Here is a 15782-nt window from a genome sequence, read left to right as displayed (position 1 = left end):
GAAATTATTTTCATAATTGTAAGTCCACCGCGAGAGGGCGTAATTGAATATCAAAAATTAAAAAATCGAAATTTTACAAAATTTGCCTAATGAAAGGGCACTGGAAATCCGATTATCGTATTCTTCATAAAATTCTGCGCATATTTTATTTCACAAGTTTAAGTCTACCTGTGCAAATAAGAGGAGGGGGTGAGTGGGAACCTTGTTATGAAAAAATCGCTGTAAGTCCGGTTCTGCTTAATCGATTTTTGCAAACTTGGTCTTGTTGAAAACAGCTCTTTTTCGTCAATGTAATAGTTATTTGGAAACAGCCTATTACGTAATATGCCGGCTAGAAATCTAGTTTTCTTTGGAAAATATTAAATACAAGTATGTATTTTTTTCCTGTATTACAAAATTAGACCAAATTAGCAACAGAATACCGAAAACCGCATGTCTATACCTTTTTTCTATCTCGAGATATCTTAAGAAACGTGTAAATTTTAAACATAACTGTTGCTGTCATATAAGTTGAAATGTTGTTCTGAAGCTATTTCCTTGTGGCATTTTTATAATTAAGTATTTTCTATGGGAAATAAGCCACAATTTTACTAAAAAATGAATTTATTAACGTTTCGAAGCCCAAATCGGGTTTCGTTGTCAAAATACTATTAAAATAAACAAAAATGTTTATACAAATCCAAATATTGACAGTCGTTGGTGCCTAATTATGGAATAGTGGATTAAGTGTAAGTGGGCTCATTATGATTGTGCTGGGCCAGAGTTTCATACATGGATCTGTGATGTCTGCAAGTGAATTAAGCTACTTCTTTCATTTTTCACAATTTTCTTATTTAAATTTATTTGATGTCAGATATTTATATCTATTTTTGTTAGTGATATGTTGGTTTATGCCTATATTCCATATTTGGTTACTCATTCGTGATTTTGTTTTGTTCGATTTTTTTTTGTTAATTAAGATATTTAATAGAAGGCTTTTAATTACTACATAAAAATGTATGACTGATGTGTATGACATTAAATTGTTTTCATTTCTACAAAGGTATTATTTTATATCCCCAAAACAAAATGGTATTCCATAATTGGCGACTTTCCTCTATGTCTGGTGTTTATTATTTTATAAATAAATATCTAACGATTAATTTAGCTAATTTAAGGAATTTTAAAAGATCTTAATAATGAGATAAATCCTATTACAGTGCGCCATGATAAGATTAAAAGGCACTAAAAGTGCTAGATGCGTAATATTTCGTCCTCTATTAATCTAATTACAGAAATTGCATTACCTAATTGGTAATCTCTTGTGACTTGAGTAAAATGTCACAAAAAATTAGCCACAGTATAATAACATAGATTCTTCGTTGAAAAACTTTACTTACCGAAATGGAGCAATTTTGAATCCTTATTAAATCTGGAGTATCCACATATCTATCTTTACCTTCATCGGTGAATAATTTGTTAATGATTTTCTGCACATTAGGCGGGTGGCCGATCTCCTCTGGTAGACTCAGTGTGTCTGAATCCTCGTCTCTACAAATATACATGTATGTACACTTCGCGTCAAAAAAAACTGGTACACTTTTTTTCCCAATGTAAACCTGTGTTCAGACTGGACACAATGGCTCGTGAATCACGGCGTTGTTGCCAGCACAGATAATGGAATTGCACTAAATCTAAATACAAAAATTAACGTTCAAAAATCATGGTTGTGAATCGTATAACGGGCCATAGGTAACTCAATGTAAAATTCTAAACTGTTAAATTCCTGTTTCCCTAATCATTTTACAACAAAAATCATGGGAAGCTATTTGTATGGGATTAAAATCTGTATTAAACACAAAAGCTAAAATTGTTCTAGGATTTAAACACATTCCAACATTTTGAAAAATACCTACATTTGCCACAGTAGGCATGTGTGTAAAAGTTAGGCCCACGTTATTATTTACCTTATTGTTCGCACACTATTGACTGAATAAAACACCTTTATTATTATTACTTTCTCCTCAACCGAGGCTATCTTATCAATTTTATTATTTTTTAAACAATAAATGATAAAATAAAAATTTTGACAGTTCAAATTGTCAATATTTATAATAACTTCACTGTGACGGAACGCAACCGATACACATTATGGTAATGTGTGTGGCCTATGTAACTTTGGCGTATTTCTGTGAAAAATTCTTATTATATTTCTCATGATTCGAAAAAAATGAATACATTTAATAAAACACATTGAACATTTTGACAGGCGACATTTTCCACCTATGTGCTTAATATTTCAGCAATTTCGAATTTTATTGTAATACATAATATTTAAGTTCCACAATTATTCACTGTAAAAGTTATTCATTTTGTATTAATTTCAAATTTTAATTTTTTCAGTGTGTTTTATTTATTAGTATCCTACAACTTTACGAGAAACCCTTCACATTTCTCGATTTTAAATTAAACATAATAATTTAATGTCATGTCTAGAGTTATTATCTGTCATAAATTATAATACTTAGAACACGAATTAATTTATGGGTACTTAATTGAGATGATGGAACATTACAAAATTAATAAGAGAATTTTTGAGGATGCATGTTTAAATAAATGTGACTGACCAATCGAGAATGCTCGATGTTGTTTTAATTTTTAGTACACCTACTAGAAACTTGCGGTCTGCCGCACAGCCCTGCTTTTACCTGGTTTGATATAATATTTTAGTTGAACTGGCAACGTTGCCTAGAAATAAGAATGACATATGTGACAAGACCAATTTACACAACTAGAAAAACACGATTTTCGGTTATAAGACTTGTACCAGTTTTTTTTTTGACGCGAAGTGTACGACTATCTAGCGGAACTACCTGACAAGTGCGATCTTGCCAAAACGTCATCAAAATAATGGTTTTTGTAAAAACCAAAATTATTCATTCATCTTAACTTAAAAAAGATGATTTCATTCAACTTTTTTTAAGTTTTCACATACCCGTGGGAAGGGAGACACGGCCCTCCTAGCTTTTCGGGTGCTTTAAACTATATATGGATATTCAAAGTATACAAAATATAATATGCAACATCTTCACGTCTGGCCCCTCCCTAAAAATTTTTATATGGGCGCCCGTGGTGGAAGGGACTATCTGATTAACTCAAGCAAAACCTGGGCTCATCCGAGAACAACGGCGACCAAGAAGACCCCAACAATTATAGAGGTATAAATCTACTAAACACCGCACTTAAGCTAACCACAAAAGTCCTAACCAACAAAATCAATAAACTAACAACTTTATCAGATTAACAACAAGGATTCAGATCCGGAAAATCCTGCGTAGACGCCGTATTTGTACTGAAACAAATCACAGAAAAGGCCATTGAGTACAATAAACCAGCATATCTATGTTTTATAGACCTGACAAAGGCTTTCGATCGCATCCAAGTCGAAGGCGTCTTACATTTATTGTATAGAAGAAACATACCAATCAATATTACACAAACCATCGTAAACATCTACTTTCATAATCGAATACAGGCAAAGATAAATGGAAAACTAACGTAATTTATACCAGTACAAATCGGAGTCAGACAAGGTGACTCATTAAGCTCACTGCTCTTTAATATAATAATGGACGAAATAATAGAAGCAGTACGTAAAGGTCATGGTTACAGAATGGGGAACAAAGAAATCCAAATATTATGTTATGCAGACGACGCCGCATTAATCGCCGAGACAGAAGACGGTCTCCAAAGATTAACAAACATATTTAATACAACAGCCAAGAAATACAATATGATATGTAATATCAGCAGAAAAAACCAAATGTATGACAACATCTAAATACCCACTACGATGTAAAATCGAAATTGATGGGAAAATAATAAAGCAGTAAGTAAGGTTTAGATATCTGGGAATAGATATAACCAGCTACGGAGATGTTGAAGAGGAAGTACGACAACAAAGCTTAAAAGCAAGTAAAGCGGCGGGATCTATTAATGACACAATCTGGAAGAACAAACACCTAAGACAAAACAAAAACAAGAATCTATAAAGCAGCAATTAGACCTATATTAACATACACGGCGGAGACAAGACCTGACACATCTAAAACGAGACGACTACTAGAAACAACAGAGATGAAAATACTCCGACGAATATCAGAGAAAAGTCTGTTGGATAGGGAGAGAAACGAAAACATAAGATCATGCAATGTAGAAGACATAAAGGGATGGGTGACAAAACGGAAACAGTAGTGGAACGAACACATTAGTAGAATGGCAGAGGATAGGATAGTACGAATAGCACGAGATAAGTCACCAAATGGACGAAGAAGTATTGGCAGACCAAGAAAAAGATGGTGCGATAACTTAAACAATTTAGGAGGCTAATATTGAAGAAGAAACAGGCTTTAAAGCCTTCATACAGGAAGGAAGCAGAAGAAGAAGATCTGAGAACAACCAATTTTCGTGTTCCGTTGCAAAAGCAAGTCGAGATCTGCAGTGTTACAAGGATATCTGTGACATAGGGCTGGTCTTCTGGATAATAAATTCGCTCCATGAAGTAGTTGACGAACTGTCCACCTACTTACATCCACATTTCAGAGTTCATTCATTTGCCGGCTCAATTGAAGTTAAATGTATATTTATTAAACACCAAGAAACCAAAAATCGATCTTCGCGTGCGGATGTTGCTTTCTACGGACTGATCCTGAACTTCTAGTAGTTGTCTAGTTATTATTTATTTATTGAGCTCAACAGGCCTTGAAGGCCTAGGGCTGAAAGATTAAATTTTTTAATTTTTCTTTACAATTACTAATACATATCTATATAATGCTATATCCTATACTACCATATACAATATTTAATGTGTTTATATAAAACACTTAATACTACACTTAATATAAGCTTATCTGTTAGCTGCTACTGCTAACCTCACTGTTTTTGTCCGTTTAATGTTATACTATTAATGTACCGTTTTTTCTTAGATTTTTCTCTTGCACTAGGTAGAGAAACGTTTAAACCTTAGCTTTTACACTAAATCAGTATTCAATTCTCACTGCACCACGCGATAATCGGGTAAAATGCAGGCGAAAATTAAAACACTTTGTTTACTATCTAATGCCACGTTGCCAATCCCTATCTAGTTATTAGCATTTATAATTTCAAAAAATTACTTTTCAAAATGGTTCTTACATTTGAGGAAGGAAGGATGACAGTGAAATTTCAAATGTCATCCTGAAATGAATTTTAGAAAAATGTTTTGCTGATATTAGCCGAATTGTCAGTTGATGGACACTCACACTTGCATAGTACACTTTGCTTCATATAAAACTGGTACACTTGTTTTTCCTAATGTAAACCTGTGTTCAGAGTGGACACAATAATGGTTCGTGAATCACTTCGTTGTTGCCATCACAGATAACGGAATTGCAATAAATCTAAGTACAAAAAAATAACGTTTAAAAATGTATAAAGTTTTTAGATAGGTACTATTTTTATTATTAACAATTGCCCATCATTGAAGAAACCTTGCAAAGCTTGGCCGAAGATGAAAATTTATCACTTTTTAGCTGATGAATATTTATACTTTTAGCTGATTTGATATAATATTTTCGTTGAACTGACAACGTTGCCCTAGAAATTAGAATGACAGATGTGTCAAGATCAACTTACACAACTTGAAAAACGCGATTTTCGGTTATAAGAGTTGTACCAGTTTTTTATGACGCGAAGTGTACATGGACTTATCTTTTGGAAACATATATGGAAATGCTCTATTATTTTAACTAAAAGTTATGGATTGGTTAGGAGTGAATGGTATATGATGCTGAGATTGTCTATGTCAGTACGTTTATTCATAGAATTTTCTTCTCTTAAAATGTGGCACATTTCAAAGAACGATCTCTTATACAGGGTGTCCCCGAAAATAGTGCGTTCCTTAAAGGTATAGATAGAAGGCACAATGTAGAGCAAAAAAGTCTTATAACATTTTTTCTAAATTCAGCTGTTTGACTAAAAAACGAAAATACATTTTGATATGCAAATTGAAGTCTGGCAACACCGTGGAACACAAAAGCTAAAGGTTGACACATTTAAAAATAGTAGGTTTGTAGTTCATTTGTATCTGGTAGGTAGTACAGTAAAAAGGTAAATATCAACCAAATGTTTACATTTTTTCACCCCGTCCTCGTCCCCTCACATCAAACAAACCAAGATAATAGCAAAAATGCCACATTATTAAAGCAAGAAATAATTATTTGGCAGGTAGGCACGTACAGTTTAGGGTGTCAATAACCCTAAATCACACCTCAAATAGTAAATAAACAAGGGGTTCCATTAGATTAAATTTCCAGTCACAGGTTCTTCTACGCCATGTTGCCAGCTCGTTTAAATTAATGAAAATAAAAATTCACTCCTATGGAGAACAATGTAATTTTTTTTTTTCGAAACGGTTAACTTTAGGAAAAAATGTTATAGGGCTTTTTTGTTCTAAATTGTGTATTATATCCACACCTTAAAGGAACGCACTATTTTCGGGGACATCCTGTATACATTACGAAAAATATTCTTAATAAATAGGGATTTAATGTTTTTAAAGTCCATTTGATGGTTAAAAGTGATAGACCTGGATCCCGCGTACCAAAAAAAGTTGATTAATAGCAAGCTGAAAATTTGTTATTAGCTTAACGGTGCCTAGTCGGGTAAACTTTCATGTACCTACGGGAACACTTCAACAGGGGAAGTTTTAATTTTGGAACAAGTTACAGGTTTCGAACGTCAGACCACGAAAACGTCCCATGTATTTTATCGGACAGAACTTTTAATTGATTTGTTACCCTTTCATTAAACTCTCATACAAAAACCAGACTGCTATTTACCACCAACATAATTCCTGTCATTTTACATGTTCTACGTGTCGGACTTATTAAAATGCCCAACATGTTTGTCGGACAAACATTTTTTCATATAATATTATATAAAGCTATTGAATAAACTTAAAAACAACCTGCTAGTCTTCATAATCATACATGTCAGGATGACACGTTCCACAATTAAAATCACGTTCCACAATTAAAACTTCCCCCGTTCCAGTGTTCTCGTACATCAAAATTTGTCCGACTAGACACCGTTAACCTAGCCAGCAACGCGCCTCTCGCGTTTTGACAAACTTTGTTTATGTGCCGGCAACGCAACTCTCGCGTTCTTCATATGATTCATCTTATGGGTCTAATATTTCGCTGACATATGGAGAATAACCTCTTATTGTCGGTGGCAGTCAAAAGTTTAAGCTATTAACCCTCCGTTAGGCGCGTGGTCTACAATCGTAGACCACTCTCCTTTAAGTGGTCGCCATTTGCATAAAACTGCACATACGCCCCCATCCCGCTTAGTAGCTGTCACTAATACTTTCAACTTACTCTTCAGTTTGCTAAACGCCGCCGATCTGTTTGCATTATTTTTTTACCATTATTCAAAGAGCACTGGTCTACAACCGTAGACCACGCGACTAAGCGCGTTCCAGTTTTTAGTTGTAGGTATATATAAAGCTAATATGTAGCCTGCTGTGTATATAAAGCTAATAACATAAATGAAAATGTTTCAAGAAGCGGCTTCATTGAAAACTTAGCATGGGAACTAATCAAACAGCAAATTGAATATGGATCAACTATACCTTCCCTGCTACAAGAACTTAGACGACGAGCTCGCGTACTGCTCGGAGTTCAAGAAGTCGTACCCCCTTCCGCTAATATTCCAATAAATTACGTGGGACGATGTTGTATTTGTGCATGAATTTGCAATATGTCAACAAGAAGGGCATGCCAAAGATGTGACACATTTGCATTCAAGGATCATTTTGGGGATATTTGCACTGAATGTTTGACGGACTAAAATTGTGCCATGACCATTTAATAGTTTTGTTCTTTTTTTACTTTTTAGTTCTATTCTTTATTATTTATCCCTATTGGTCATTCTATAAGTCCAAATATAAAAAATATTTGTGTTTTTTACTAAATTAAGCTTATGTTTGTGACCATTTTCATTTACTTGCGAATAAAGACCCAAAAAATCATGACCTCGTTTTTAATTTTACCACTGCCAAAATGAGAAAAGCCAAGGAACAAAACATATCTAATATCAAAGTGCGAGCTTAAATAAACATGTTATTAACCACTAATTTGTTAATTTTTTCAAAATCCGGTATTATACGACAAAAAACTATTGGTCTACAATGGTAGACCACGCGCCTAAGCTTGTCAGCAATAACGACGCGCCTAACGTAGGGTTAAAAAATTTTCAGCTTGCTATCAATCAATTTTTTTTGGTACGGGGGATCCAGGCCTATGATAGACTGAGTTGTAAGGGCACAAATATTTTTATTGCATCTAATATCTCTTATGGCGCTTCCGCATACGTAAATTTTTCGTGTGTATTGAACTAATGGTTCGTCGCAAGAATTTGCGTCGCAAATTTTTACAGTGAGGACCGCGGTGCTCAAATAATTTGATCTTCACTCGAAAACGATAACCGATGGAGCGTGTGCGTTGTGTGTCGAAAAATCTTGCGTCCGATTTATGCGACGAACACGTTCACTTCTTCTTCTTAACATGCCCTATCAACCCTCCTTGACGTTGGCGATTAACATGGCGAAACTGTCTCTGTTTCGAGCTATTCTAAATAGTTGTTCTGCTTTCTTTATTCCTACCCACTCCCTGATATTTTTTAATCAAGAGGCCTGTTTTCTACCAATTCCTCTGAGTCCTTCGATTTTACCCATCATAATAAGTTGAAGAACCGGTCTCCCCTTACTACCTGTCCAAAATAGGCCATCTTTCTATATTTGATGTTATCAAGCAGCTCACGGGCAGCATTTGCTCTCTTAAGGACTGCCACATTTGTCAGCATAGCCGTCCATGGTATTTTCAGTGTACGTCTGTGCAATCACATTTCAAAGGCCTCCAAACGATTAATGGTGGATATTTTTAATGTCCATTGCAGAAGAATGACCTCATTTTTTAAAATGTCGAGCGGGCGATCTCGATTCTACATTTTATCTCTTTATCTGGATCTAGTTGTTCAGTAATATGGCAACCAAGATATTTAAAACTGGGTACTCTTTGAATTATATCACCATTAACATATAACCGTGAATTGGGCCAAACGGCTAAATACCATGTATTTTGTTTTTGAACAGTTTATGTTTAGGCCAAACTCTCTTCCCACTGTGTCAATGGCATTTAAATGGTGTTGTGTTGTAATCCATTCATATCATCATTTAAAATAACTGTATCGTCTGCATATCTGATTGTATTTATCAGAATTCCATTAACTTTCACACCCCATTCCAAATTATGCAGCGCTTCCTTAAATATTCTATCTGAATATAAATTGAATAACAGTGGGGACAGTATACAACCCTGTCTGACACCTCTTTGTATTTTGCATATTTCTGTTGATTTTCCATTTATGCAAGCTGTCGCTGTTTGGCGCCAGTATAATTTTTCTATGACACGTCCACACTAGCACAATTTACTTCGAGCACGCAAACATTTGCGACGAACAGCTGGTACGCACGAAAAATTTACCAACGCGGAATCGGCATTTGATGGAATTTAGTACGCTCTTTAAGCGTTCGTTCTATTTGCACTTGCCTAACAACTATTTTTTTTTTTTTGTTAAACCTTGATTATTTCAGAAATATTTCGATTATTTCTGCAAAATATTGAGTTTTATATAAATGCTTATTTTTAACTTTTTTATTATAACCCTAACTTGACCAGTGATATCTCCGTGATAAAAACCGCACAGTAAAGATTGTGTACTAAAAATACAAGATAATAAACTCTTATACTTACCCAATATCCATTGGTTCTTGTTTAATCTGTATAGGTTCAGTATTGGTGTCAGCGTTTAGAGGTTGACGGTTAAGTAACTCCGATAACGATTTAAATTCTGGTTGTTTAGGAGGTACATCCTATACAATAATACAAATAAAAACATATAAAAAGTGTATACAAAACATACTAGTGAAATTAAATCAGTGACATATTGAAGTGCTTATAGCTAAAGAGATATTTTCAAGAGTCTGCTGGTCAAAGCTACTTTTTTTGATTTGATGCATCGAATTAAAATATAAATAAAGTAAGTTATCAATCGAAGTAGCACAGAAAACGACAATAAATATCGTCTCCATACCACCAGATTGACAACAGGTGGAATACTTTCTTTGGTTACAACCTCCCGAGATTTTCAAAAATTATAAATCATACAGGATGCCGAGGAAATTAAGATGAGAGAATTTTAAATAATTCACAACTCATCTGCTCAGCGTGGTAAAAGCTCCAACAAGAAAGATTCCTTAATACTCAAACAAAAGAGTAAATGAATTAAAAATGTATAAACATTCTCAATTTCTTTGCAACACGAAAATGCAGCAGCTGCATAATACTATGGTCAAATCTGAGAGTGCAGGAAGAATCTATACCGGTTTCGGGGGTTGTTTCCCCCTCATCAGTAGTCCAATATCCTCCTCTCTCAGATTATTCCACGTACCACACTTTGGGCCTTTCCGAATTGCAAAGAAAGAAATGTCACGGATGAACTAGGGCCATCTACCGAAAAACAAAGTAAGTTATCAATCGAAGTAGCACAGAAAACGACAATAAATATCTTCTCCATACCACCAGATTGACAACAGGTGAAATACTTTCTTTGGTTACACCTCCTGAGATTTTCAAAATTTATAAATCATACAGGATGCCGAGGAAATTAAGATGAGAGAATTTTAAATAATTCACAACTCATCTGCTCAGCGTGGTAAAAGCACCAACAAGAAAGATTCTTTAATACTCAAACAAAAGAGTAAATGAATTAAAAATGTATAAACATTCTCAATTTCTTTGAAAACGAAAATGCAGCAGCTGCATAATACTATGGTCAAATCTGAGAGTGCAGGAAGAATCTATACCGGTTTCGGGGGTTGTTTCCCCCTCATCAGTAATCCCATATCCTCCTCTCTCAGATTCTTCCACGTACCACACTTTGGGCCTTTCCGAATTGCAAAGAAAGGAATGTCACGGATGAACTAGGGCCATCTACCGAAAAACAAAGTAAGTTATCAATCGAAGTAGCACAGAAAACGACAATAAATATCGTATCCACACCGCCAGATTGACAACAGGTGGAATAGTTTCTTTGGTTACACCTCCTGAGATTTTCAAAATTTATATATGAAACAGGATGCCGAGGAAATTAAGACGAGAGAATTTTAAATGAGGACTACTGATGAGGGGGAAACAACCCCCGAAACCTGTATAGACTCTTCCTGCATTCTCAGATTTGACCATAGTATTATGCAGCTGCTGCATTGTCGTGTTGCAAAGAAATTGAGAATGTTTATACATTTTTAAAATATAAATATTTCATTATTTATACCGAGCAGAACGGACGTTTTGATTCAAATCGGTCTTCTTGCAAAGCCTCCTTGATAACGGGTAAACCTAGAAACACGTGTCCGGGGATGGCAAGGGACCCGATTTGAATCAAAACGAAACCGTTTATTTTCAATTTGTTTTATACCATACTCTGTATTAGAGTACAAAAGTGATGACGATTCAGATGGGTAATCTGAGATGCATTGTTGGAATATTTTCCTAAGAGTCGCCCTTTGGTATTTAAGTACCTGGGTTAACAGATTACTTGATTTGTTGTCGACACTCATTTCACTCATAATTTCTTGTGGCATGTGAATAAACGGTAGTTTAATGTCTTGTTTTAATTTTGGCTGAGAATCAGAGTACAATATTTTTATTCATCTATCATGTCCTTTCAGAACGTTGGTTACCATCATAGCTATCTTAATTTTATTCACTGCCACCCTAAATAGCATGCTTGTATCAATACCATACAAATCTCGCAAGTTCTTCAACCTTGAGGTTCTTCTTCGTCCTGTGGACCGATTCTATAAGATCAACGCGAAACAATTACGTTCGTTATCCGACGGTTTGCTATTCTGTAAGCTAATTCGGGAAGAACCGGAGAAGCAGATCACGAAGCCGATTACAAAGCGAAAGCGATAACTTTTGGCTTGCGTTTCGTTTCGCTTTCGATAGTGATTGGTCGATCATTTTCACTTGGTACACAAGCGCAAGCGCTAAGCGGGTTGTTCGTTGTTGATTCCACAAGAATTCTGTGTTTTTTGTTGATAATGAATTCGTGATGCTCTTACACCATATCTTCCGTAAGTTCCTGTAGCTCATCAAAAAGGAATCGAACTAGTTCTTTGCTTAAGCGAAAAATATCAATAAACCTTATATCTGTTACACCAAATGGGTCACTTCTATCTCGAAGGAACCCGCTTTCCTCTCGCGTTAACCGTAGATGGTTTCTTCGCGAGTTTTCCATAATATAGAACAAATTGCACTGGCAACATTTTTATTAAAATATAATAAAAATATAGTTATTCAAGGAAATAATTCAATCAAACTTGTGATTATAAGGCAATAAGGTTATATAAATACGTCATGTAACTGCTAGTTACTCTTCTTCTTTCTTTATTTCTTCTTTTTTTTACTCCGTGCACGTATATTTGCAATGTTGCCGTAATTATTTATTCATACGTCGTTTAAACTCGTATATTATCGTATGCCGCTATGATAACGAAGCGAAAGCGAAAACTAACCTTATAGAATATGAACATAAATCAACTTCGCTATCGTTTAGCTTAGCTTTCGCGATAATAACGAAAATTATAGAATTCGCCTACTGGACTGCGTATGCCTGCTATTTTCCCTTACATAATATTTTGTAGCAACCTATATTTGAGACCTCTCATTACATGTCCGAAATACACCAGCTTTCTCTTCTTGATGCTTTTTATAATCTCAGTACTATTGCTGAGACGTTCTAGTATTGTAGAGTTTCGAATCTTGTCCACCCAAGAAACTTTAAAAATTCTTCTATAGCACCACATTTCGAAAGCCTCAAGGCGATTTAGATCAATTTTATTCACAGTCCAGGATTCGACACAAGTACAATAAATGCGATAAATCGTAGAGTAATTTATTCACGTACGCACTCGATTAACTTTCCGTCCTCCATTGTTAACAAAAGCGACGGAATTGGTGATGAAAATAAATATGGTCTATAGATCAACTGAAACAGGTTACTGACTGTCCGCAAATACTATTGACTGTAATACATCCAACTCCCACAGAAATCTGGGAGCACGTTGCCACTAGTGCCACTGTCGGCTTGAGTTGAACTACGTTTTGACAACGTAAAATTTGACGTAAACATTCAAATTTATGTAATTTTATAAATTTTTGAATAACGAGCTAATTTTGCTAAATTAAATTAAAATAAAAATAGTTCAAACACTTATACAAAAACAATAATACAGCAATTTTATAAATGTAAGGTTAGATTGATCTGGTTATCCTACTCATACCGCTAGATGGCGCTATTTTTTTGCTTCCTCAAAATTAATGGGAAATGTCAAGAGTTGTATGTATTACAGTCTATAGTATTGGCTGTCCCTGACTGACTGTCATATTCACACCCTCCCGGCAGTCCAGTCACGATCATCAGTCTTGATCGCTGGCAGATCTATCGGATGCGCAGTGACTGTGACTGTACCGTGCCCGTCCGTGGGAATTACTTTATTTGAAAACCACAGAAGCGATCTTGACTGTTCCGTATCTGACTGTGACTTGACTGTTGGTCTGACTGAGTCAAAAGTTAGTTTATTTATTTTCGTTCAATTTGCAACTCAAGCAAATAACCTATACCGTACAGAGCTGTACTATCCGATTATCTTAAATATTTGTTTATTTTCAATAAAAACCTTTATTCTTCGCAATAATAACAAGTTTTTTCAAAAGAAATAAATATTACTTTGAAATACATGCTGATTCCATATAAGTTTGGGTGTGTGTATAATAAATATATTTACTAAAAACCACTAATAGTATATTCTTTTCACGCACACCTTATTTTCGCTACATAAAGATGTAGCGACTAATACCATACAGTCGGTGTGCGCATGCGCCGGGGAATGTAAAAATTCAGCCTCATGTCTAAAGAAGTATAACTTCAAAAACTTGTTTTTTCTATCAAAGGTTAGTTTTATATCTATCCACTAAAGTATATATAAAATTAAAAAGTTGAAAAGAGTATACTTTACCTTATTTTCTGTATTTTCCTCATCGTGCATTCTTATATGTTCTTTGGCTAATAAATTATTAATATTCACAGGTCTTAAATATGATATCGGTTTGGATATTGGTGTTTGGTCTATTTCCGATGTGGTTGGAGGAGATGTTTTATTTAAATCATTCTCGGTATTCTTTTGTGAATCGTCTTCGTTAACTTCTTTTGGAATGTTGCCATCGTCGATTTTTTTCTCATCGCTTATTTGTGAATCTTTCTTTTCCTCGTTTCCTTCATTTTCATTTAGAGTGAAAACATTTGTGATTTTACATAATTCTTTTTCCGAAACAATGCCTCTTCTCCTCGCAGCTTCAACTTCGTCTTTCTCTAAGGCATTTCCATACAAATCAAAGTAATGACCATTTTGATCCTTCAATAGACCTGTGTCTTCACATATACCTAAAACATTTTCTTCTGTACCTTCTTCTGTATTTGATGTTGACATTTTTTCCATATGTATTTGTTTCTGTGCTTGTGGTTCTTGCTGTATTTCACTTTCTTGGTCAAAATCATCTTTTTCTTCTTTTATCTTTACTAATGGAACTTCTGTGCCTTCGTCTTCTATTGGTACTAGCGTTGGTGGTGACCTGTTTTCGGTTGGAAATGGTTGGATATTAAAAAAAGTTCCTTTATTATCTGTGACTAAAATATTATCTTGAAACTGTGAAAGTAGCTGCACCTGCAATGGTTGTGTTGAGTTAGATAGTAGAAGACTCCTGTTTGGTTCTAATGCTGGTTGATCTGGCCAATTAGCAAATTTTTTGAAAGGCAATACTGCGTTTGACTAAAACATAATATTAATTATTAGGTACCGGGTGTCCCAATAAGAATGGCTCTCGGCCATATCTCAGGAACCGTTTATAGTACAGCTTTGAGAAAAAAATATTTATAACAAAAGTTGCCTCGGGAAAAGCCTGGAAATTATTTTCATAATTGTAGGTCCACCGCTAGAGGGCGTAATTGAATATCAAAAATTAGAAAATCAAAATTTACCTAATGAAACGGCACTGGAAATCCAAGCATCGTATTCTTCATAAGAGGTGGGGGTGAGTGGGAACCTTCTTAAGAAAAAATGGCTGTAAGTCCGGTTCTGCTAAATCGAATTTTGCATACTTGGTCTTGCTGAAAAGAGCTCTTTTTCGTCAATGTAAGAGTCTTATTTTCGAAATAGCCTAGTAAGTAATATGCCAGCTAGTGGGCGTTATTTAATTATTTTCGGAAATCTAGTTTTCTTTGGGAATATTAAATAATACAAGTATGCATTTTTAATCTTGTATTACAAAATTAGACCAAATTAGCAACATAATACCGAAAACCGCATGTCGATAGGTACCTTTTTTCTATCTCGAGATATCTTAAGAAACGTGTAAATTTTAAACAACTGTTAATGTCACCGGTAAACGAAGTTAAGGAAAAGTAGTGTGCTATGGAAAAAACAAAGAAACATTTTCCAGATGTAAACGTATATAATTAATTAAAACAACAATAAGACAAACAACACTATAAAATATAACAAAGAAATAAAAGCAACTACTTACTTAGTGACGACCTAAATGTTCAAATTGTTGTCCATCATTTTCGATGCAAGCATTTAC

At 34.7% G+C, this 15782-nt stretch overlaps 1 protein-coding gene across 3 annotated transcripts in view; it reads right to left on the bottom strand.

Annotated features, from left to right (window-relative positions):
* LOC114337809 (uncharacterized) overlaps window positions 1-15782 on the bottom strand; it is an 84847-nt gene that overhangs the window by 40646 nt on the left and 28419 nt on the right. For 2 of the 3 annotated variants that reach the window (XM_050643679.1, XM_050643681.1), the window contains 3 exons: window positions 14162-14971; window positions 9834-9952; window positions 1380-1530 (listed from right to left, as the gene is read on the bottom strand). In XM_050643679.1, the coding sequence (XP_050499636.1) occupies window positions 1380-1530; window positions 9834-9952; window positions 14162-14971 (1080 nt within the window). The remainder of the gene's footprint in view (window positions 1-1379; window positions 1531-9833; window positions 9953-14161; window positions 14972-15782) is intronic. The other variant, XM_050643680.1, reaches the window with a different exon arrangement.

Source organism: Diabrotica virgifera, chromosome 2 (assembly GCF_917563875.1).
Source record: "Diabrotica virgifera virgifera chromosome 2, PGI_DIABVI_V3a".
Taxonomy (NCBI): domain Eukaryota; kingdom Metazoa; phylum Arthropoda; class Insecta; order Coleoptera; family Chrysomelidae; genus Diabrotica; species Diabrotica virgifera.
The sequence above is the reverse complement of the archived record's forward strand: the minus strand, read 5'-3'. Positions and strand labels throughout refer to the sequence as shown.